Source organism: Mauremys mutica, unplaced genomic scaffold, assembly GCF_020497125.1.
Source record: "Mauremys mutica isolate MM-2020 ecotype Southern unplaced genomic scaffold, ASM2049712v1 000298F_np12_obj, whole genome shotgun sequence".
In the NCBI taxonomy this organism is placed as follows: domain Eukaryota; kingdom Metazoa; phylum Chordata; order Testudines; family Geoemydidae; genus Mauremys; species Mauremys mutica.
Genome location: NW_025422903.1, coordinates 256936 through 279710, shown reverse-complemented (window position 1 = coordinate 279710; position 22775 = coordinate 256936). Strand labels below are relative to the sequence as shown.

General features: G+C 56.3%; 1 protein-coding gene across 17 annotated transcripts in view; it reads right to left on the bottom strand.

Annotated features, from left to right (window-relative positions):
• WNK3 (WNK lysine deficient protein kinase 3) overlaps positions 1–22775 on the bottom strand; it is a 68041-nt gene that overhangs the window by 29112 nt on the left and 16154 nt on the right. For all 17 annotated transcript variants that reach the window (XR_006575501.1, XM_045000351.1, XM_045000347.1 and 14 more), the window contains 8 exons: positions 20837–21423; positions 10305–10477; positions 8717–8937; positions 7857–8014; positions 4764–4852; positions 3706–3925; positions 1764–2046; positions 623–816 (listed from right to left, as the gene is read on the bottom strand). Coding sequence is in view for 16 of the 17 variants with exons in the window: in XM_045000351.1 (XP_044856286.1) it covers positions 623–816; positions 1764–2046; positions 3706–3925; positions 4764–4852; positions 7857–8014; positions 8717–8937; positions 10305–10477; positions 20837–21337 (1839 nt within the window). In the remaining variant the exon portion in view is untranslated. The remainder of the gene's footprint in view (positions 1–622; positions 817–1763; positions 2047–3705; positions 3926–4763; positions 4853–7856; positions 8015–8716; positions 8938–10304; positions 10478–20836; positions 21424–22775) is intronic.

Below are 22775 nucleotides of genomic sequence, written 5' to 3'. Positions count from 1 at the left end.
CCCTGGCTCAGAGCCTGGGTTGGGAGTCCCTGACGCCCGGCCCCCCAGGACACAGTGTGGTTCTGAACTCAGTGGAGGCGATTCAGTAACAAGCCGCGGGTACCTCGCACCAAAGATAATGGTTAACCTCCAACCCTGCCCCCTGCAACGCCCCCAGCTCTGACCCACTCCCCAAACCCCCCCAACTCTGACCCCTCAAGGGCCCTGACGACTCAGGAGCCGGATCCTAGGACCCTGCTAGGAAGGTGGGTCAGAGCCTGAGTCCCAGTGAGCCAGCGCGGAGAACAGCAGTGTAGACGTTCCCTCTCGGGCTCCGAAAGCCGGCAAAGCGAGTGGGTCTCAGAGCCCAAGCAGGGCCGTCTACACTGCGATCTGTAACGCCGCAGCACCAGCCCGAGTGTGCCGATCCTGGCTCTGGGATTCGCTGCAGCAGGCTGGGTAGATGCACCTTTAACGGCCTGGCTGTGGGCCTTGCTCAGGGGCAGCAGACTCGGGGTAGGGAGGGGATTTCCCCCAGGCCGGATCAGCAGGGTTTTGGGGGACAATCCGGGCGCGTGGCTAAGGACACCCTTGCTGTCACTGACCCTAGCACGACAGCTGGTGAGCCGAGGCGGTGCCTTACCCCAGCAATCTGCTGGTAGTGTCCCATCAGCGGCTGCGACGGGTACAGATGTCCCTGAAGGCCGGCTTCCACCGGTGGGAGGATGGAGGGCTGCGGGGGGCCACCCATCGCCTGCTCCGAGTAGGCCAGACTGTGCTGTCTGGGGGCCTCTGACAGAATCACCGACCCGGCGCTCTTCTCCGACAGGCTCTCAGCTGTATGGGGAGGCAGGAGAGGCCCGTCAGTCACTCAGAGCATGGGCAGGCGTGTCCTGTCCTAGCAGGTGCAAACAGGGCGGGGGAGGACACAGGAACCAAAGGTCCCACTCCAGACCTACGTCCTCCTCGCCAACACCACCAGGTTCCTGTCCAGTGCGCATCTCCAAGTGCTTTATGGAGCAGGGAAGCCGTGCCATGGAGACCGGCAGGGACTAGAAGCCGACTATGCTGGGCCCCCGGGCAGTGCACTATCCACTAGGCCGCACTGCCTACAGACTCACATCTAAGGCTGCTCAGCGAGGCCGGCATGACAGTCAGCGATGGCTGCTCAGAAAACCCGGGGCAATTATCACCAGTCTGCGGGGACTCCAAGAGACGCCAACTGCCCCAAGCCCCGCCCCTCCGAAACACCTTCCTGCCACCCCAGGGAGGGGGCGGGACCGCGAAGGGGGGCGTGGAGCACGCCCTCCTCAGGGGGTGGGAAGAGACCCTGACACCCCTTCTGCCTCGTTATCGCCGTCGTGACAGCAGAGTCTGGGCCGCGAGTTAGCCCCACCTGAGATCACCCCAAGGGCCCTTCTGCCTCTCTACCTCGGGCCGGGGTTACCCCTAAAGCAACGCGCCCCTGGAGCCCCAGCACGCCCTGCGATGGCGCAAAGGGGGAGGCAGCTGTGTTCCAAGGGTGGTTTTCTCCCTTCCCCCAAACCATCGGGGATGGGCCTCGGCTGGAGACGGGACACCGGACTGAGGGGTGGGGGGCAGGTCTGGCTCCCAGGCGCAGGGTGGCCAGTCGTGGGAGGGGGGAGGCAGGGACGTGGGGTCCCTCTGCAGGATGGGCTCATCGGGGCACGTCTCAGCCAATCGATTCCCTTCCGGAGCAGGCGAGTGGGAGACGTTTCGGTCTCTCCCCAGGAGACTAAAGGGGGCTGGTGAAATTGACGTACCCGCCAAGGAAGACTGGTGCTGAGTCTGCTGCAGCAGCAGCTGCCGGACGTGCTGGTCCACCTCCGTCTCCTCCCACTCGGCGCCCGCCGGCTGGGCCGGGCCGGTCAGCGAGACGCCCTGGGGCAGCAGGGCCCCGCCGGCTGCCTTGCACTGCGCCTCCCTCTGTTCCTCCAGGCAGCTGGCTTGCCGCCGCTCTCGGGTCTTCTTGATCAGGGCCACGCGGTCCCGGATGGACTTGGCCACAGCTTTGGAGTCGCTTTCGTGGAAGAATCCGGATTTCACCTGCAGAAGGGGGATCAAGACGGGAAAGACGAGGAATCGCGCCTGCTCTCCGGATACCCCGTGAAAGCCTCTCTCAGCTTGTTAACCAAAACACACAGCTCTGCGCTCCCCAGCCTTTTACTGGAGGACTCCTTGGAGGGGTCAGAGATGTGGCTCAACCGCTCTCCCCATCCTCAGGTAAGAGGCATTGGTGACTCTCATGATATGGGACCCCAGACGGAACCAGGATTTCACCTCGATGTTTCCTCATAAAGTCCCAGCTGCCAGAGTCATGTGATTTGGGGGAGAATGTCACCTTACTTTTTACAAGAGACACTCGCCAGCCCTCGGAACTGAGGAGCAAGTCTTGCAAACAGGACGTTCTAAAGGCTCAAAAGCTAGAAAACAAATATCAAGACCCCACATTTTGAGAGAGATTTTTCAAGCCACGTCTCACGATTTTGAGGTGAGGCCTAATTTATAATTTCAGAACATTTGGGGTTGGCAGCGCCATCTTTAACAGAGGCCTTGTCGACACACATTCAGCCAGCTGGTTAAGGGAAAGCGCTCTTATTCTGTGAGTTTAAACCGCTTTCCAAGTGACCCAAAAAAACCCAACCACACCCAGTCTGTAGCTGGCGCAGCCTTCTGGGTGGATTCTCCTGTTTCAGTTTAACTAAGCGAATGTCTTGGCTGCAGTCGCAAAGTGTGATTGCCGCACACCTGAGCTAGCTTTGATACTCACTGCCCTGAGTGGCTTTAAATTCACATCACGTTACACCTGTGACAGATGCAAGACGTTGGAGGAGTGGAAGTCTGAATCGATCCCCAAGTGCCGGGCGGTGGGGGATATTAGTAAGATATTGCATCGACAAGCCGTCTATGTACCTTTGTGTTCCTGATCCTCCTGAACCGGGATTCACCAGGAGGGTGATTAAAGCCAGTTCCCTTGGTATCTGGATACCCAGACCTTTGACGCTCTGCATCTCTCGGAGAGGCAAAGACCTAGGAGCCGCTCCCCAGTGAGACCCCGCATGGCCCACCAGGACTCCACGCAGAAGGCCACTGGGTGAGCGCGTCGACTGCTTGTGGGGCTTCGCGAGAGAGTTTCTCTAACGTTCCAAGCCAATCCCCAGGGTGCTTTGCCTCAGCAGACATGGCCAGAGACAGCGGCGATCGCCAGTGTCGGCGTTAGAGAGACGTTAATAAAGTTTTGAACAGTCTGAATTAAAAACAAAAAAAAAGGTTCCCACTTCTCAACCAGTCGGGTTTCCTACACATCCCCGATGGCACGAGCCCGGCTTGATCTCCATCCCCCCCGGAGTCGCCCAGGAAGGACAGGCAAGACCCGACTTCGTCATGGAAAATACAAGCAGAGCCCGACAATGGTAACGCTTCCAGGCCTTCTGAGTCATTTACATGCACTCAAAAGCGGCCGGATCCCCGCTGGCCCGACAGTGCAAACAGCGAGAGACAGCCCCTGCCCCGACGAACTTCCAGGGTGGGAGGGGAAACTGACACTGGGGCTCCGGTCACACCGGGCACTGCACGGAGACCGGGGTCCCCCCTTGCGCCAGGCACTGCAGACTCACAGCGAGAGACAGCCCCTGCCCCGACGAGCTCCCACACAGCCGAAGGGAGGGAGGAGAGGCAGCGGCACAGTCCGTGCGAAGCACTCACCATCTCGCACGCCACTTCCTCGGGGACGTCCGACTCCAGGTTGAAACTGAACTCGATGGCTTCGTTGTCCTTGTGCTTCCCCTTCAGCTTCTTGGGGTCTTCCACCCACAGCCTCAAGGCCAGAGAAGAGCTCAGCCCGTCGTCGTCCTCCGCCAGCTCCACCCGCAGCCCCGTGTCCTCCGCGAAGAAGGCGTGGTTCAAAAGGTCTTTGATGGACAACCTGGTGGTGAGAGGTGGGGGGATCAGGGGCCCATCGCCAACAGGATATTGACAACCTGGTCAGTGACCACCTCAACCACACCATGTCCAGCCTGGATAAAGCACGGAACCACTTGGCCAACTGGGGGCGGGGGGGTATCTGAATGTGGCCTCAGATGTTTTGCTGAACTGGAGCCAGAGCGCTCGAGTGATCTGCCTCGGGGTCACACAGCAAACCACCAGCAGAACCTGGAATAGGACCCAGGCATCCTGGCTCCCAGCGCCCCCTGCTCTAACCCACCAGACCCCACTCCCCTCCCAGAGCCGGGGAGAGAACCCAGGAGTTCTGGCTCCCAGCCCCCCCGCTCTAACCCACCAGCCCCCACTCCCCTCCCAGAGCTGGGGAGAGAACCCAGGAGTCCGGGCTCCCAGCCCCCCAGCTCTAACCACCAGCCGGGCGGAGAACCCAGGAGTCCTGGTTCCCAGCCCCCCATCCTGCTCTAACCACCAGACCCCACTCCCCTCCCAGAGCCGGGCAGAGAACCCAGGAGTCCTGGCTCCCAGCCCCCCATCCTGCTCTAACCACTGCACCCCCCACACCCGGTGCAGGTAACAGAATCTCTACACAGCACTGCCATTGTGGTCGGGAGATCCCGCAGCTTTTCCTTTTTAACTCCCCCCCCGCGCCCCCCCGCCCAGTACGGCAGCTGCTCGGCCGCTGACTCGGGAAAGCGCGCGAGCACATGCTTTGCTTCGAGTCCTGGGGACTTCCCGAATCGGACTCGGAGGCCGTGGCCGACGCCAGCCCAGCGGCGCCTGCGCCGGGGATCTCTGAGCCGGTGGCTCGCAGGGGGACGCACCTTTCGGCTTTGTTCTGCCGGATGCACCCCTCGATGATCTCTTTCACCTCCGGGTCGGTCACCTTGTTGAAACTGGCGGGTTTAATGCCCTGGAAGAGAAGGGGATTGTTACGGTGCGCCGAGCGGCAGCAGCCCTTCCTTTGAGCCAGCTAGCTATGATCCACGGCCAAAGGCTCTGCCTCTGCACCCAGAAGTTTCCTAGATCCCCTGGATCGGGTTAGACCTTTCTCTGCCAGACTGAAGAGCCCGCTTGTAACTTTTGTTCCCTACGTCGGCACGTATGTGACCGAGACTCCCCAGCCCCTTCTCTCGGTTAAGCCAAAAATCTCTCACTTCCAACCCTTCAGTCATTCTCACGGCTCTTCTCTGAGCCCTCCCCAATTTATCCCCGTCCTCCTTGAACTGTGGGCACCAGACTTGGGCACAGAACCCCAGCAGCACCAGTGGTAACAGAACCTTCTTGCAAACGACTCCTTTGCTGTTGGTTCCTCACTGGTAAAACGTGCAACACTTGCAATTGGAACATGTTCGGCTTCAGCTCAGTCCCAGCCCTTGGGTCTTGTTCTTCGCTAGCTTGAACGAAGAACCCTTCCGTAGCCAGGCTCGTCTCCCCGCGCGCTCACACAGTCATCGAGTTCCCTGGCACTCTTCCTCTTGACGAGCTAAGCTCTCCCTCCCTCTCTGACTGCGAAGCATTTCTCCCAGCCCTCCAATGGTTTTCTGCACCCTCTCCAATTTCTCAACATCCTTTTTACAAAGGGGGGCACTGAAACTGTATGTATCGTCCCCATGTCGGTCTCAGGTAAAATCACTTCTCCTGTAGACTGTGATAGACCCATCTCCCAGCCTGGCATCAGATAGGCTAGCCTGCCCGTCTGTACAGCACAGGCTGTAGAATTTCATCCAGTTACTCCTGCCAAGAGTCCTGGAACAGGTGTTCAATAACGAGCTATAATACAATCACTGTACTGGTACCGCTGAAGTGTGGCTCCAATTACTGCTATTCCATAGGGGAAATCAAAGGTCTATTGTATCTGTGCCGCTGCCTCAATCGACCAACCTTAGAAATCTCATCAGGAATAAAACCAGCTTTCTTTGGCAAGCCCCACTGGCCATAAAACCATGGGGCCCGGCACTAATTATATTCCAACCCTTTCATTCTTTATGGACTGAATCCCGTATCAGGGACTGACGCCAGGCTGATCTTACCCAGCTCATCCCACTGGTTCTTGTGGAAGATCGGCACGACAGCAGCACTTTCTCCGTCCTCTTGAACGTCCCAGCTATTCCTAACCTGGAGGACGTGTCTAGTGGGGTCAGGCCCAGGGCCAGGGCTATGCAATGCTGGCATTAATAACATGGATAACAGAGTGGCGAGCGTGTTCAGAAAACCTACGGATGACACCAGGCGGGGGGGGTTGCCGGCCCTTTGGAGGGCAGGATTAGAATTCAAAACAACCAGGACAAATTGGAGAATTCACTAAAGACAAGGGCAGAGAACGTCCCTGAGGAAGGAAAAATCAAATGCTCAACTACGAGCTAGGGACTGACTGGCTGAAAAGGGTCTGGGCTATTAACAAGGAGTGGCCCTGCTGGGCCCGAGCAGGAGAACGGTGTGGGGTTCCGGGTGCCGCTCCTCAGGAAAGACCTGGACAACCTGGAGACGGGCCAGAGGAGAGCAACAAAACTGAACGAAGCTTTAGAAAACCCGACCTATGAGGAACGGTTACAAAAACTAGACGTGTTTAGTCTTGAGAACAGACACCTCAGGGGGGACCTGATGCCAGTCTTCAGATCTTTGAAGGGCTGTTACAAAGCGGACAGTGACCAAAGGGGACGGAGGTTGGATGTTAGGAAAACTCTCTCGTTCTAAGGGGAGGTCAGATCTGGAAAGGCGCCGCTGGAGGGTTTTAAGGCAGGCTGGACAAACCCCCTCAGGCATGGTCTAGCTTTACGTGATCCCACCTCAGCGCAGGGGGCTGGACTTGACGACTTCTCAAGACCCCTCCAGCCCGACATTTCTCTGATTCCAAGATGCATTACAAATTACCGTCAGCCAGGGGGAGATCTCTGCCCACCATTTAAAGCCAGAAGAGACCATTCTGGTCGCCCAGAGGGTAGGAGCCAGACAGCCCCTTCTGTTAACTCCTTATCCCGCTCTGAAACTTCCTGCCACTGCTCTAAACCGCTAAGCAGAATGGCCGAGCTTTATACAATGTGGAACCGGGGCCAAACCCATTCTAATCTGTTGGACTCATCCTTTCATCCACCCCAGCCAGCCCTTCCACCTCTGCCACAATAACTACGCGTGACTTTGCTGAGAATGAACTGGGTCTGTTTGTGCACTGATGTCATTTTCTCCTGCCCTGGACAGGTTCAGCAAACAGGGCTTCAGAATGCACTGAAAGAACTGGCAGCTTCCACTCCCCAGTTCTAGAAAAGCAACTTTGATCAAACTCTTTCTAACACAGAGTCATGTTAGCATCCTCCCGCCTTTCAATGCATATTAAGGAGAGGCGCGACGCGTGTGTGTGTCAGAGAGAGACACGCAGACAGACAGACAGGGATCAGGGCCCCTCTCATTCTGGGTGTTGCACAGCCTGACTAGGTCTGGGGTCCCTGTCGTGCCGGACACTGCACCAATCCGCCCCTCCTTCCCCCTGACCAAGACTGGGGCCTGTTTCACTGGGAGCTGCACAGGCCTGACTGAGATCGGGGACCCTGTCATGCCAGGCACCCTACACACACACCACCCCAACTACAATCAGGGTCCCCATTTTTTCCACACACTCTCCCCTGTGGGTCAAGATTTCCCAGTGACTAGTGTTTGGGGCACTTAGTTTGAGAGAAGGACGCCGCTCAGCTTCCAGAGTGAAACCGAGCCCGGCACGTTACATTCCGTGCGCAATTTCGGAAGCAAGTGGCGTGTTGTGCCCCCAGACCGACGCGGAAAGGACACCGCTCGGCCGGCGGCTCCAGACTACGTTTAGCCTCTGATTTGCACAGCGAGGCTAGTGCCGAGTAATAGGCTTACCCGCCCTAATCTGCCAATGTACGAGTTTCTGCTAACGAGGAAGTTAAATTTACACCTACGCTGGTGACTTTGCGATAGATCTGGGCGGCGTTCTGGCACTCGGAGTAGGGGTACTCGGAAGTGGCCATTTCCAGCATGCACATCCCGAAAGCATAAACGTCCACCGACTCGTCGTAATGCTCTTCATACATCTCCGGGGCCATGAACTCGGGGGTGCCTGCGGAGGGAAAGAGGGACGTCTTTCAAAAGCTTCTCTGATCCACAAGCCTCTACTCAGGCAAGACAAAGCACCGCAGCGCCTCCCACGCATCAAACTCCTCCCGGACACTGCTCTTCTTGAATTCCAGCTCCCGCTCAGCAGGAACAAAAGAGGTGCAATGAGTAAGTCAAGGTACCGCCTTGCTGACAGCTTCGGAGGGTCTCTCTACACAGCATGCGGAGACATACACAAGCTAAGCTTTGAACTAGCTGAGTGCCACAGACGCTGCAAGTTCAAAGCCTGGCCCAGCCAAACTTGGTTGCAAGAACACAGGCTTGTTGCTGCAATTTGCTGGTGATGCGTGAGGATTTTATTTTGGCGTGCTGCAGCGTGAGTGGAGGAGAACAGCCAGGAAGGTCGCTAAGTAATTCGGGACGATTCGGAAAAGGACACCTGAGATCGGATGTGACGTGGGGGGGATACACTGCGGGCTTCGCGGCAGTTGAATGCCATCAGGCTGTTTTAATACGGCTAACAGTAGATGTGTACGTCTAGGAACAAAGAACGTCCGCCACACAGATAGTGATTTAGGAAGGAGGTCAGTGTGGTTATCCCCATTTTACAGAGGGGGAAACTGAGGCAGGGAGTGGGGAAATTACCCCCCCCATGCCAAGTCACCCCGGGCCGGCTGCTTGAGCAGGGGCTGCGCTGTTGACGTACCGATGACGCTCTTGGCGAACGACGTGCGCATCAAGGTGGCCAGGCCCAGGTCGCCGATCTTCACCGAACCCGTAGGGCCCGTGATAAAGATGTTGTCGCATTTCAAGTCCCGGTGGATGATGGGCGGGGTCCGGGTGTGGAGGAACTGCAGCCCTTTCAAGATCTGTCGGCACCAGCTCCTCAGGACCTTCGGCTTCATGACTTTGAATCGCTTTAAGTACCTGGGCAGCGGGAGAACCATGGACTGGTCAGAAAGGAGGAGAGGCTTTACCTCGCAGCACAAGTCAGTGCGGTAACACCTGCTATCGGTCTGGGAAAAGAGCCACAGGCCTCACTGTGCGAGACGCTGGGAAAACCCACCTGTGCGCCAAGACAAAGCCCCTCCTTTACGCCAACGCGTCGACCCTTCCCAAACCCAACCCCCCATCCCACGCCTGGTAATAACCGTTGGGTACCTGGGTTTGACGCCCTAGGGGTCTCTCTGCAAGCAGGCGTCGGCTCACTCACTGTCTACGCTTCAGAGTCATTAAGGGATAATGCTAAAACCATCGACGCTGCCGACTCTGGCTCAGGAAGGCTGACACCGAAGGACACAGAGGCCATGTCTACACCACAAAATTAAGTCGACCTAACCCATGCCGGCCTAGAGCCGCCGCAGTAATTACATCACTTGTGCGTGTCGACATTGGGCTCCTCGTGTCGGCGGTGTGCGTCCTCACCAGAGCGCTTGTCTCAATCCAACTGTCCGCGTGGGGCATCGGGGGATGGCTCCTGAAAGCCGGCAACAGTTGACGTACGCAACACAACGTTTACACTGACCCCGCGTCAACCTAACTCCATCAACCTTGACTACGCCGCTCACAGGCAAGTTATGTCAGCAGGAGTGACATTTTACTGTAGACACTTATGGAGTTAGGCCGACATAAGCTGCCTTGCTTAGATCTAACTCTGCAGGGTAGACCAGGCCAGACGCCGGCAGGGTTTTAAAAGACCAGACTGAAGTAAGACTCATGGCAGATGAAATTTTCAACATCGGTAAGCAACAGAAAAAACCATCCCAACCATCCATAAAAATTAAGGGGTCTAAATCGGCTGTTGCCGCTCACGAAAGAGATCTTGGCGTCACTGTGGCTAGTTCTCTGAGAACATCCACCCATGTGCAGCGGCAGCCAACGTAGCTAACAGAACGGTAGGAAAGGGCTGGAGAATAAACCAGAGACGTCATAACGCCACTGGATACATCCACGGCATGGCCACACCTGGAACACTGCGCAATTCTGGCCGCCCCATCTCAGAAACAACAGATCAGAATTAGAAAGGGTCCAGACAAGGGCAACCAAAGGGATTTGGGGCGTGGAACAGCTGCCATATGAGGAGAGATACAAAGACTGGGACTTTTCAGTTAGAGAAGAGGCGACTGAGGGGGGTATGACAGAGCTCTGTAAAATCCTGACTGGTCCGGAGAAGGTGACTGCGGCAGGTTTCTTTATCCCTGCGCAGAACACAAGACCCAGGGGCAACCATATTCCAACTCAGCGAGCCTGCAGCACGTCTGACCGGGGCGGGGGGAGGGGACAGACACACTTACGTCTTTAAGGTGCCAGACGTCATCAGCTCGGTGACCAACACGATGCATTTCTTCCCCTTCACCGTGGACTCCCAGGAATCGTAAAACCGGACGATGTTCGGATGCTGTAGGCCTTTTAGCATCTCTGCTTCTTCCTTAAAGCGCTGCTGCTCGGCTTTGGTTAGCTTCCTGTCCTGGAACAGGGGGAACAAAACAGATTCACTTGCGTTAGTCCCACAGTCACAGCTGAATCCCTGGTTAGCTGTCACATTGCGGCCGCACCTCGGCGCAGAGCCCTTCAGACGTTTGGCTCCAGGAGCTCCATCTAGCTGAGTCAGCGGCGGCGAGGCTACGTGGGGAACACATTTCAACTGGGCTCTTCACTCAGCCAGGCAAAGGTCTAAGACACTTCAACGGCTGGGAGCTGAAGCTAGACAAATTCAGACTGGGGAGACGATGTAAATATTGAACCCCGTGGGATCCACACTGGAAGGAGATTGCCCAGGGTGCTAGTGGAGTCTCCAGCACCAGCAATTTTTAAATCAAGATGGGATTTTGTTTTTGAAAAAGGGCTTATTTGGGGGCAGTTCTAGAGGCTGCGTTATCCAGGAAGTCAGATTAGACAACCACCGTGGTCCCCCTGGCCTAGGGCTCTAGTCATCTGTCCCTTTGGGTCTACAAATCGACGAAACCCTATGTTGAGTTTCTTCTACCCTGGAAAGTTTATCAGTGTAGCTGTGTGGGCGAGGGGGGTGGGGGGTACTGATATCCCTGTACCAGAAGCCCTAACGCGTAGGCAGTTATCCTGGCAGAGTTCTGGGACTAGCTAGACTGGGAGAGTGAAAACGTTACAGCTTTTTAGTGCGGACAAGGCTTCAGGGAATACGTTTTGCCACCGTAGGCGACGAACTCGGCTCTTTAAGGCAGGAGGACGACATCTACCTACACGTAAAGTGCCCAGAAAATCACAACCAGGGTTATGCTTTTTAGGCAACAGTTTTAGGGTCATAAAATAGATTCATAGCACCAAGTCTGCCCTCTAGGCAGGCCACAGGACTTCCCCGAATTAACTCCCGGTTGGACTAGGGGATTTTTTCCTAAAAGATCTGCTCAGCTTGATTTTCAACTGTCCAGGAACGGCGAATCCCCCACAGCCCTTGGTTAGCTGTTCCAATGATTCATCCCCCCCCTCCCCCGTTAAAACACATGCCTTATTTCTAGCCTGATTTGTTTAGCTGCAACTTCCAGCCACCGGACTTGGGTGGACCTTTGTCGGCTGCGCTGAAGGGCTCCGTCAAATGTCTCTTCCCAGTGATGTATGTCTAGACTGTGACCAAGTCTTTTCAAGAGATCAAAGGACACTTTTAAAACAAAACAGAGTGTGTGTTGGCATTGCCAATTCTGACTTAATGGCCGTGACAAATCGGGGGTCTTCTGGACAACGTTTATGGAGCGCTTCAACCTCAGCAGCTGGGTTGAGTTCTCTCCGTTTGGCAATTCACTCTCAGAGGTTATGGTCTGCATGCCCCCGCGCACTCACAGAATCAGGAAAAAATGGCGGGAGAAAGTGAATAAAGAAATGGAATTTTCTCCTTCACGTCACACCAGGACCAGGGGTCACCCAATGAAATGAACAGGCAGCAGGTTTAAAACGAACAGAAGGAAGAACTTCTTCCCCCAACGCACGGTCAGCCTGGGGAACTCGCTGCCGGGGGGTGTCGTGAAGGCCAAAAGTCCAACTTCAAAAAAAGTTCAAAAAAGAATTAGGCTCGTTCATGGAGGGGAGGTCCACCAACGGCTACTAGCTCTGGGTGTCCCTAAACCTGCCGGACACTGGACTGGACGACGGGATGGATTGTAGAGAAATCTCTGTGTAGATTTATAACTATCTCTATAAATCTTTATGACGTTGCATTGTGTTAGTTTGTATTAAGTATCTTTATGACATTGCATCTTGCAGGATGTTATTTTGTATTTCATATGACTTGGCATTGGGCCTCTCTATTTTCATACAACTTTGTATTAGATCCCTGTATAGAAAATTGGTAGGAAACTTTATATCAAATGTTATAGCCCCTAAGAATAGTCTAGTTAAAGTAAAAGAAACATGTGCCTTTTTGCTAGAAGTAGAATAAGATCTTCCCCCCACTCTGTAACCAATTGCCCTATTGACTGACTGAGGTGTGACTGAGTGAGGCTTGGAAGACACCCACCTCCAGACAGCGACAACAGGTGCAGAGGGAATGGGAGCCAGAGCCAAGGACAATACAACTTGTCACGTGGGCCCAGCAAAGAAGCGCAGACACACTGACGGCCTCAGGGATTAGAAGCCAGCACCTGCTTTAGAAAACACCCTCTTGGAGCAGCCTCGGGACAACACCCAGAGAAACGCAGCACAAAGACCAACGGACACAGCCCCAGATTTTGAATCTGGTCTAGATTTGCATAAGAGGGAAGCTGCTATAAATGGGAGGTGTCTTGCAGGAGGACCCCGGGTCTCGTCTTGTCACCATCGGAGCATCGATCCGGATCGGCGGAAGCCCAGCTCCACCCCTCCCCCATCTAACTCACCTGGCCAGTGCAGTTCAGGGGAGCAACTTGTTGGTAACAACAGCAAGACGGAGAGAGAGAGAGAGAGAGAGAGAGAGAGAGAGAGAGAGTGTGTGTGTGTGTGTGTGTGTGTGTGTGGCTGTGAGATATCTCATATGCATATTGTAGAGTATTCATTGATACCTGTATTACTAATAAATGTGGTGTTTTGCCTTAATCTCCCTGAAAAGATCCTGTCTAGTACTTTGAGTACAACAGGATCACTCGATAATTGCGCTGTTCTGTTCATTCCCTCTGGGGCGCCTGGCACTGGCCACTGTTGGCAGACGGGACACTGGGCTTTAGTCTGACCCAGGCTGGCCATTCTTATGTTCTTGTGTGTGTGCGGGTATCTGTGTGTACATGCAGCCCCTATCCTCTGTGTATGTTGGTGCATCTGTGTGTGTACGCAGCCCATATCCGCCGTGTGTGTGTGTAGCTGCAGCCCCTGTCCTTTATGTGCATCTGTCTGTGTGTCTGTGTAGCCCATATCCGCTATCTCTGTGTGTGGGGGGTGGGGTGTAGCCCGTATCCTCTGTGTGTGTGTGTGTGTGTGTGTGTGTGTGTCTGTGTAGCCCGTATCTGCTCTGTCTCTGCGTGTGTGGGGTGGGGGGGGTGTAGCCCATATCTGCTCTGTCTCGGGGGCGGGGGGTAGCCCGTATCCTCTCTGTCTCTGCGTGTGGGCAGGGGTGTAGCCCATATCTGCTCTGTCTGTGTGGTGGGGGGGTAGCCCGTATCCTCTCCATCTCTGTGTGTACACCGATATCCCGTGGCTGGCTGTGTGTGGGCAGACCAGACCCTCTGTGTCACAGGCCAGAGCCAAACTCTCGGCTTGCACACACCGGTCGGGGCCGGGAGCTGCTCCCAGTGACTGGGACACCCCGGGAGTTCACCCCAAGCCTTTTCCTCCCAACAGGCAATGACACCAGCAGGCGGTTCCGTCCGTGTTAACCAGCTGTTCCCTCTCCGCTCTGCCTGCTCAATAGCCACCCTGGCAGCCCACTTCTGCCATTCAACAGCTGTGAAACGTGCGGGGATTAAAGGCCAGGGCTGCACCGGAGCAGGCTAGAAAGGAGCCTTATTGGATTAAGGGACAAAGGGATCGGAGCGGTGAACGAGGCTTCGTTGTGAGAACACCAGGGAACCCTTTTATCATCGTTCCAAACCAGGTCTGCGACGGAGCATCCAGGAGCTTCAACCTCACTGCTGGGTTTGGAAATGCAGCCTCAGACCATGAGGCGGGGGCGGCGGGGCCCAGCGTCTGCGAGAGCCCCTGGGCACAGCCTGACCGTCTGAAATGGCGCTCGCTCGATGACTGGTCGCTACTTTCCAGGAGAGCCCTGTACTCGGCTCCAGGGCGGGCGGGAAAACAGCCAGACCCCCTTGGGCTCAGGCTCTCCCCCGCCTGGCCATGGGCTCCGGAAGTGACTCGACTCTCTCGGGATCAGGTTGGATCCTAAAGGACAGACATGGAAACTCGGGTCCCTTTGCGCTGCCTCCCCTGCTACCCTGCACACGCAGGAGCTTTTCCACCTACATGGAAATTCATCGATTTCAGGGCCAGAAGGGACAACTGTGACCTCCTGTATTAGCCGGGCCAGAACTCATTCCCCAGGGAGCTAGAGCCGAGCTTTTCGAAAAACTTCCCAGCTGGATCTGAACGTTGCCAGTGGCGGCGAATCCACCCAGCCCTCGGGAAGCTGTTCCAAGCCTTCATTCCACTTCATGCCACATTTCCAGCAGGCATTTGTCCAGCTTCAGCTCCCAGCCCTTGGAGGCGGGTTAGACGCCTCTGCCAGGCCGGAGAGCCCTTATCAACTCATTCCCGCTCCTCACCCAGGTACTTATCGGAAGGACTCAAGCCAGACGGACCGAATTCCTGGCGTCCCTCACGCTCAGGCCCCGTCTCTAATCCTTTACTCATTCTCGCGGCTCTTCTCTGACCCCTCTCTAATTGTCAACATCCTTTCTGAACTGCGGACACCAGACCCAGACCCAGGATTCCAGCAGCGGAGCCCTGGCCACCCCTTCCCGAGGCAGAAATCAGGACGCCCAGGCACTGGGCTGAGGTTTCTGCTACCTGCGCCCCTTTCTGTGTTGCTGCCTCGTGGCCAGTACAGCAGGCCCAGAACTGGCCTGACGGCTTTCCAGGAAGTTTGTTTCAGTCTCTAACCCAGTTTCTGGGGGTAGCTCACATTCCGAGTTTCCTCTTGCGGGTGGCTTTACAAAGGCCCAGCCCTTCCAACATAACCTCTTACTCTTTCATAAGCCAAAACAAACAGTCATCTAAGTGGCACTTAGCTCTGCGGCTAGCTGGGAGCTCTGAAAGGAGGGAGGCTTGCTAATGAAAAGAGGCAGGCGTGTAGGACCAGATCACCTTCCCTGCTACACTTTAAAAGGGTTGATTTTCATTCCCCAAGGCCAAATATCACTTTAGCAATAGCTAAAAAAGACCAATTAATCTTTGTGCCGCTACCAACTGGATACTCGCTCCCCATCCATGCAGGGCTACGGGGACTTGTTAAATGCCCGTCCATTTCCCACATTGGAGGGAGGACTGCCCCAGCACACTGGATTTCAGATGCAAATCTCTGTGAAACAGACACAAAGGTAAACAAAGGCCTTGGCTCAGGAATGAGAAGTAGCTGAAGTTTTGTGGAGACTGAGAAGGTTTGTTTAAGTCTGGCACTGCCAGGAGACATGCTGAAGGTTCAAACACAGGAAATCCTTGCTGGCTTGGCCTGCTTTTCCGATTGCTAATCACCAAGGCCTCTGAGCCCCTGGCCAGCCCCTCCTCAATGGAGACGCTTTTGTCCTCATGCAAACATGCCCACCCTCACTGCGGCCTCCAACCCCATCACCCCCCACTCACCCCATCACCCACCAACTCACCCCCCACCCATCCACCGCCCCCAAGACCTTCTGGGCCACTCACGGCATGTCCTCCTCCCACCAGCTCAGCACCCCACTCCCTCCTGTCCCAGGGGAGGGTGGCTTTTCCCAATCCCAGCTCACTCCCCTCGTCCACCCTGCATTCGCAGGGCCCTGCCCCACTCAGGTCTGGCCTGGTTGCCCCTCTGTTGTCCAGGCCAAATCTCAGCAACTGGTGTTGTGATCCATCTGGCCAGGGCCTTCTGCAAGTGCAACAACTGCAGACTTGTTAATCTGGGCCTGGCCAGGGGCTACAACCCACTGAGCCAACCTCCCTCTGGTCTACTTTCTGCCTTTGCCACAGACTTCCTGTGCAACCTTGGTCAAGTCACTTTCCCCCCTCCATGACTCAGTTCCCCCCCACCCCCCGCATAGAATGGAAACACGGATTCTCTATCTCAGCCGCCCATAGCGAGACTCAAAGCCCACCGATTGGGAGGTGCTCGGAGAAGAAAGCTAACGGTCCGAACGCGTTATCGGACCATCTCTGGGCCTGGCTCTGCCGTTCTCTCACTGGATGACGACCCACCACCGACAGATGGGGCCACCCGGCAAAGCTGTTTCTACGCACTGGGCCACACACGCGAGGGCGGCCAGCCAGGGAGTTTGGGGCCGCGGCGGGATGGTGGGCTTCGGGCCAAGGGTTGCCAATTTTGGTCGGACGTAGTCCTGGAGATTTCATCACGTGACATAATCTTTAATTTCTGGAGACTCCAGGCCAATCCTGGAGGGCTGGCAACCTTATTCATGCCATAAAGTGAGCTGCCGAGGGGCACGGGAAGGAGTTCCCACGTCCAGCCTGACAGTCAGACACGGGGTCGGGCTCCATAACGTTCTGCTTGCAAACCCTCCGGCTCAGGGCCCCTGTTAGCACCCCCGTCGTGCTGGCACGGGGGGGAGGGTATTGATTGTCCGGCCGGATCAATGACTGCGGGAACAGAACAGGCGGCTCTTGTTTACACAGCTACCCCTGCTGCGAGCTGACGTGCCCCTGCCCCCGCGCTCTCTGGGCTGGCAGAGTCCAAGACCGGATACAAGCCACCGAACTGCCCTGAATTCACCCTCGCTGAACGCGGCTGCATGAGGAGTGGAAAATTCTGACCAGGCTCAGCAGCTCAAACTCCCTCAGAAGATTAAACTAATTATTATGTCTGTGGTAACTACTGTGCCTCCCACTGAGGGGGGAAAAACCCACAACCAGCAACACACTGGCTTTGAATCAGAACCGCTCAGATGCTCAATGTTCCCCAGGAAACAAAGAGGATTTTCATTGGCAAAGGTCTGACTTGCTCTAAAATAGCACATTTCCCGCCCCTCCAGCGTTCCCCACCGAGCTGCGCTTCGGTTCACCCACTGTCGCATTATTGTAGGGGCTCCAGCCCCAGAGAAGGAGGCAGAGACGACCAGTCCTTTGGGGGGTGAGGTCTAGTGGACAGGCCAGCTATGGAGAACAGACCCAGCTCCTGCAGGGGATAAAAACCCACACGCAATAAGGCTGCAGCTGGGAGCTGTGCTGAAAAGATACCAACAGTTCTAGGTGTCAGAGACCTTATTCTAGATTATGATCTTACAGTTACTCACAATACGGTGGCGCTGAATGACCTCGACTGAGATCAGGGCCCCGTTGGGCCGGGCGCTGCCCAGACACACAGACAGAGACAGGCCCTGCCCCAGCTGAGATCAGGGCCCCGTCGTGCCGGGCGCTGCCCAGACACACAGCGAGAGACAGGCCCTGCCCCAGCTGAGATCAGGGCCCCGTCGTGCCGGGCGCTGCCCAGACACACAGACAGAGACAGGCCCTGCCCCAGCTGAGATCGGGGCCCCGTCGTGCCGGGCGCTGCCCAGACACACAGACAGAGACAGGCCCTGCCCCAGCTGAGATCAGGGCCCCGTCGCGCCGGGCGCTGCCCAGACACACAGCGAGAGACAGGCCCTGCCCCAGCTGAGATCAGGGCCCCGTCGTGCCGGGCGCTGCCCAGACACACAGACAGAGACAGGCCCTGCCCCAGCTGAGATCAGGGCCCCGTCGCGCCGGGCGCTGCCCAGACACACAGACAGGGACAGGCCCTGCCCCAGCTGAGATCAGGGCCCCGTCGCGCCAGGCGCTGCCCAGACACACGGCGAGAGACAGGCCCTGCCCCAGCTGAGATCAGGGCCCCGTCGCGCCGGGCGCTGCCCAGACACACAGACAGAGACAGGCCCTGCCCCAGCTGAGATCAGGGCCCCGTCGCGCCGGGCGCTGCCCAGACACACGGACAGAGACAGGCCCTGCCCCAGCTGAGATCAGGGCCCCGTCGCGCCGGGCGCTGCCAGACACACAGACAGAGACAGGCCCTGCCCCAGCTGAGATCAGGGCCCCGTCGCGCCGGGCGCTGCCCAGACACACAGACAGAGACAGGCCCTGCCCCAGCTGAGATCAGGGCCCCGTCGCGCCGGGCGCTGCCCAGACACACGGCGAGAGACAGGCCCTGCCCCAGCTGAGATCAGGGCCCCGTCGTGCCGGGCGCTGCCCAGACACACAGACAGAGACAGGCTCTGCCCCAGCTGAGATCAGGGCCCCATCGCGCCGGGCGCTGCCCAGACACACAGACAGAGACAGGCCCTGCCCCAGCTGAGATCAGGGCCCCGTCGGGCCGGGCGCTGCCCAGACACACAGACAGAGACAGGCCCTGCCCCAGCTGAGATCAGGGCCCCGTCGCGCCGGGCGCTGCCCAGACACACGGCGAGAGACAGGCCCTGCCCCAGCTGAGATCAGGGCCCCGTCGTGCCGGGCGCTGCCCAGACACACAGCGAGAGACAGGCCCTGCCCCAGCTGAGATCAGGGCCCCGTCGCGCCGGGCGCTGCCCAGACACACAGCGAGAGACAGGCCCTGCCCCAGCTGAGATCAGGGCCCCGTCGTGCCGGGCGCTGCCCAGACACACGGCGAGAGACAGGCCCTGCCCCAGCTGAGATCAGGGCCCCGTCGCGCCGGGCGGTGAGTTCAATCCTTGAGGGGCCACTTAGGGATCTGGGGCTAAAATCAGTACTTGGTCCTGCTAGTGAGGGCAGGGGCTGGACTCGACGACCTTTTGAGGTCCCTTCCAGCTCTAGGAGATAGATAGGGCCTTGGTATGGGAGATGAGGGACCTGGGGGGACACGCAGAGCCCTTGGCATAGGGGGAGATCGGGGGGGGAGGGAGTCTCCGCACTGGAGCAGGATGGGAGGCTGGCATCCAAAGAACTTTGTGGGGGGAATGGAGGGTGCGTACAGTGAGCTCGGTGAAGAGTGCGACCCCACGGTATTATTTATTAGGTGTATTACGGTAGCACCTAGGAACCCGAGTGGTGGCCCAGAAGCCCATTGTGCTAGGTGCTGTACATCATTATTGCTATTTATTAGGTGTATTACAGTAGCACCTATCAGGCCCCTCCCCCACAGACCAAGACCCCACTGCGCCAGGCGCTGTACAAAGACAGAACAAAAAAGTGGTCCCTGCCCCACAGAGCTTCCCATTCAAATAAAAAGAAAACAGGTGAAGACAGACACAGAGACAGACAGACACAAGGAAACAAGGATCCAATCCCCGGCAGCGCGATGGGCAGGGCTGAGCCTGGCCAGGTGATCACCGGAAGAGCCGACAGCAGGAGTACCAGAAACCTCACCACGGGGGGCTGCAGCCACACCCGCCTCACGCATCTGCCGGCCCCAAGCCTCCACAAACCCCCAAGGCAAAAATTCACAACATCAGGCAACCACAGAAACGCAGGGCTGGAAGGGACCTCGAGAGGTCAGCTGAGGCAGACCCGAGGAAACCCGTACCATCCCTCATGGGGGTCTGTCCAACCTAAAACAATGACGAGGATCTCACCAGATTTCAAGTGTCAGGGAGAGAAGGGGTTATTGGCCTTCTGACTTCTGAGCCTTTATGGGTCATGATTCAAAGCTTTTCCCTGCTAGAAACTTACTTCCTTTTTTTTTTTAAAGAAAGCTGAGACTCTCACATCACATGAATCCAGGTGCTGGGGCTTTAAGGACTGGAAATGTACCATAGACCAGCAGGCAGATACGTTAGCTGAGGTTAAAACCCATTTCACAGTCCTCAGGGCTGGCTTTACTCTCACAAGACAAAGTCATTCCGAACACTTTCCGCAAGCTGGTGGGGGCACATGACATAGCTTCTCCGCCCCCACTTCCCTCAGGGCCTGCCTCAGCCCAGTGGGGTGGAGTGATTCCCTGGTTCTGCAGCCATCCCTACAAAAGGCGAGAGGCTGGCAGTCGAGTGAGGTTCCATTTTTAAAAAGCGAGCGTGAGCAGAGATTTTTAATAATCGTAATAAAAGAAAAAAAGTTACAGGCTCTGACAGATGCCAAAGCCAGAAGGGAGCACGGTCACTGAGTCTGACGCCAGCTGTAGGACTTCCCCCAAATAAAATTACACAGCACGTTTTACCTGCAGCGCTCAAAGCATTTCACCATCTCGACTTGCTACGACCCCCGTGCGAGGCAGGGCAGCGCTAGACAGATGGGCAAAGTGAAGGCGGAGAGGCTAAATGATGTGACCACGCAAGAAGTTTATGGTGAACCAGAGAATCAAACCCGGGTCTCCCAAGTCTTAGAGGAGGAGGATTATATTCCTAGCCTATGCGTGTAAGAAGATTCAAGGAGGGTCGCTCTGTCTGCCTAGAATGTCTGTTGAGTCAGGGTGAAGCGATGCAAACAGATACAGGCAGGTTCAATCATCCCTGAGAGTCACAGGCCACCATAATTCCTAGGGCAGATCTGGATTTAAAAACCGGCAGCCTGTTACCCAGGCCAGGAATAGATCAGCGTATCAGAGGTAACTCAACCAAGCATCCCCCATTACTCTGCAGCTAATTTGCACGCAACAGTTTTAATTGGCAACTGCACAGATGGCAGATTACTTCTCCCAGCTGCTACAGGTTTTACAGCCCAGGCTTTCACCTGGTTTTTACATAATCCCAGGACTCCAGAAGCTGGAGATTTAAGAGAAAACACACCAATTACTGCACAGAATGAGATCTGCTGTACTAACCTGAAGTTCACACCAGGCCACCTCAACCCACGTCTCTGTGTCGAGCCCTTTGAAGACAGTTTTAAAGGCCCCTCGGCCCAACTCAATATCGAATTTCAGGAAGCGGCCGCTGGGCGAGGTGGCCACCGCTTTCATCTCTGCCTCCTCTTCAATCTCCTTCTTGGTCTTCTCCTTGGAGGCCTCCGAAATCGCCTTGGAACCCAGCTCATTCCTGACCTCTGGCCCCAGCACGCTGGCAGAGAGCTGGTCCACTCGGCGACCGCACGCGGCCAGCTGCTCCCGCTCATCCCTGGGAGACGGCTCAGTGGTTCTGTCCTCCTCCATGATCTCCACGCTCTTGCGGAAGAACCGCTTCCGTTCCGTGGTGCCCCCAGAGGCCGGGGCGCCGGCGGGTTCCATGATCAAAGCAGCTTCGATGGTCGGGATCCTGCCCTCCAGAGAAACTCCATCAGGTTTTTCCGGATCTTCCGTGCCGGCCGGCTCGCCAGAATCTGTAGCCATTGGTACCTTTCACCTGTGTCCTCCCTCCTCACACCCGGCAGGATGTTACTAGGACTTACTTCCTCTCAGAGCATCCCCATAGCAACCTGAAAGGAGACGGGGGGAGCAAGAATAGGATCGTTTCAGAAGGTAAATCACAAAACAGCCGCCAGAAGTGCAAAATCTCTGGGGGCTTCTTCCCCTCCCACCCCCCCAGCCAGTGAAGGAACGAACCGGGGAGTCACTCGGCAATAGTAACCCAGCTCCCTGACCGAGATGAAGGCCATCGCTGTGCTGTACGCAGCGTTCCCCAACCCCCTCCCGCCCCCCGACAGAGACCGCAGCCTCCTCATGGTTCCAGACACTGTACAGGGTCACCCAATCGATACCAAGGTCTTTTGTTCCATGGGGCACCATACAGGGCCTTGTGGCACCGGACAAGCCCTGACAGAGATGGGAGCCCCTCTGTGCCAGATGCCGTACAAACCCATAGCAAGAGATGGCCCAGGCCCAGAAAAACAAACAAAAGGTGGGAGGGGAAACTGAGGCAAAGGCGGAAGGTGGTCTGCCCTGCGCATCAGCGGTGGAGCCAGGAAGAGAAACTCCCAGTTCCTCATAACTCAGTAAACGTCTCTTCCCTCTGGATTTGCCAAAATGCGCTGGCTCAGACATGCCGGCCTCTTAGCTTGTAAGTTCTCGTGGCCAAGGGGCTGTATTTATTCTCTGTCTTGAGCACATTATGGGTCCTTAATTAATAATTTCTAACCAAGCCCAGTGAAACCTGGGTTTCCAGCCAAGAGGAAAGCACAGCCACTGCAATACGCAAGGGTCTGGATGCGGTTTTGGACGTTTGAATTTTTAAAGCGCTCCCACGCACACGTAAATTTGGCTGCTCAATGAAAGTGCATTTAATCACTGAGAACGCCGGACCAAGGAAATGTGAAACGGAGAGATGAATTAATGGACTCCACTCTGATCTCTACGGATACCACTGCTGTGTCAAGCTAGTGAGCAGCGCGTTACGACGACAACGCCCCGTCGGGAACACTAGGCTCAGTTCTGGGGGCTGCCTTTTTGAAAGGATCCCAGAGCTGGGGATAGAACCCATGAGTCTCGGTTCCCAGCCCCACCCTGATCAAACATGCTCTAACCACTAGACACCACCCCCTTCCCAGAGCCAAGGATAAAACCCAGGAGTCCTGACTCCCAGCCCCCCCCGCTCTAACCACCAGCCCCCACTCCCCTCCCAGAGCCAAGGATAAAACCCAGGAGTCCTGGCTCCCAGGTAAGAGAAATAAGTTCCCTGGCTCGTGTTACACAGGAGATCAGACTAAGGATCTAATGATTCCTCAAGGTCTTAAAATCTGTGAATCTATTTAGCTGCCACGTGCCCCAGAAGCCACCACTTGCACTCTGGAGCCAAGTGATCCACTGGGGGGTGGTTTTTGCAGCTACGATT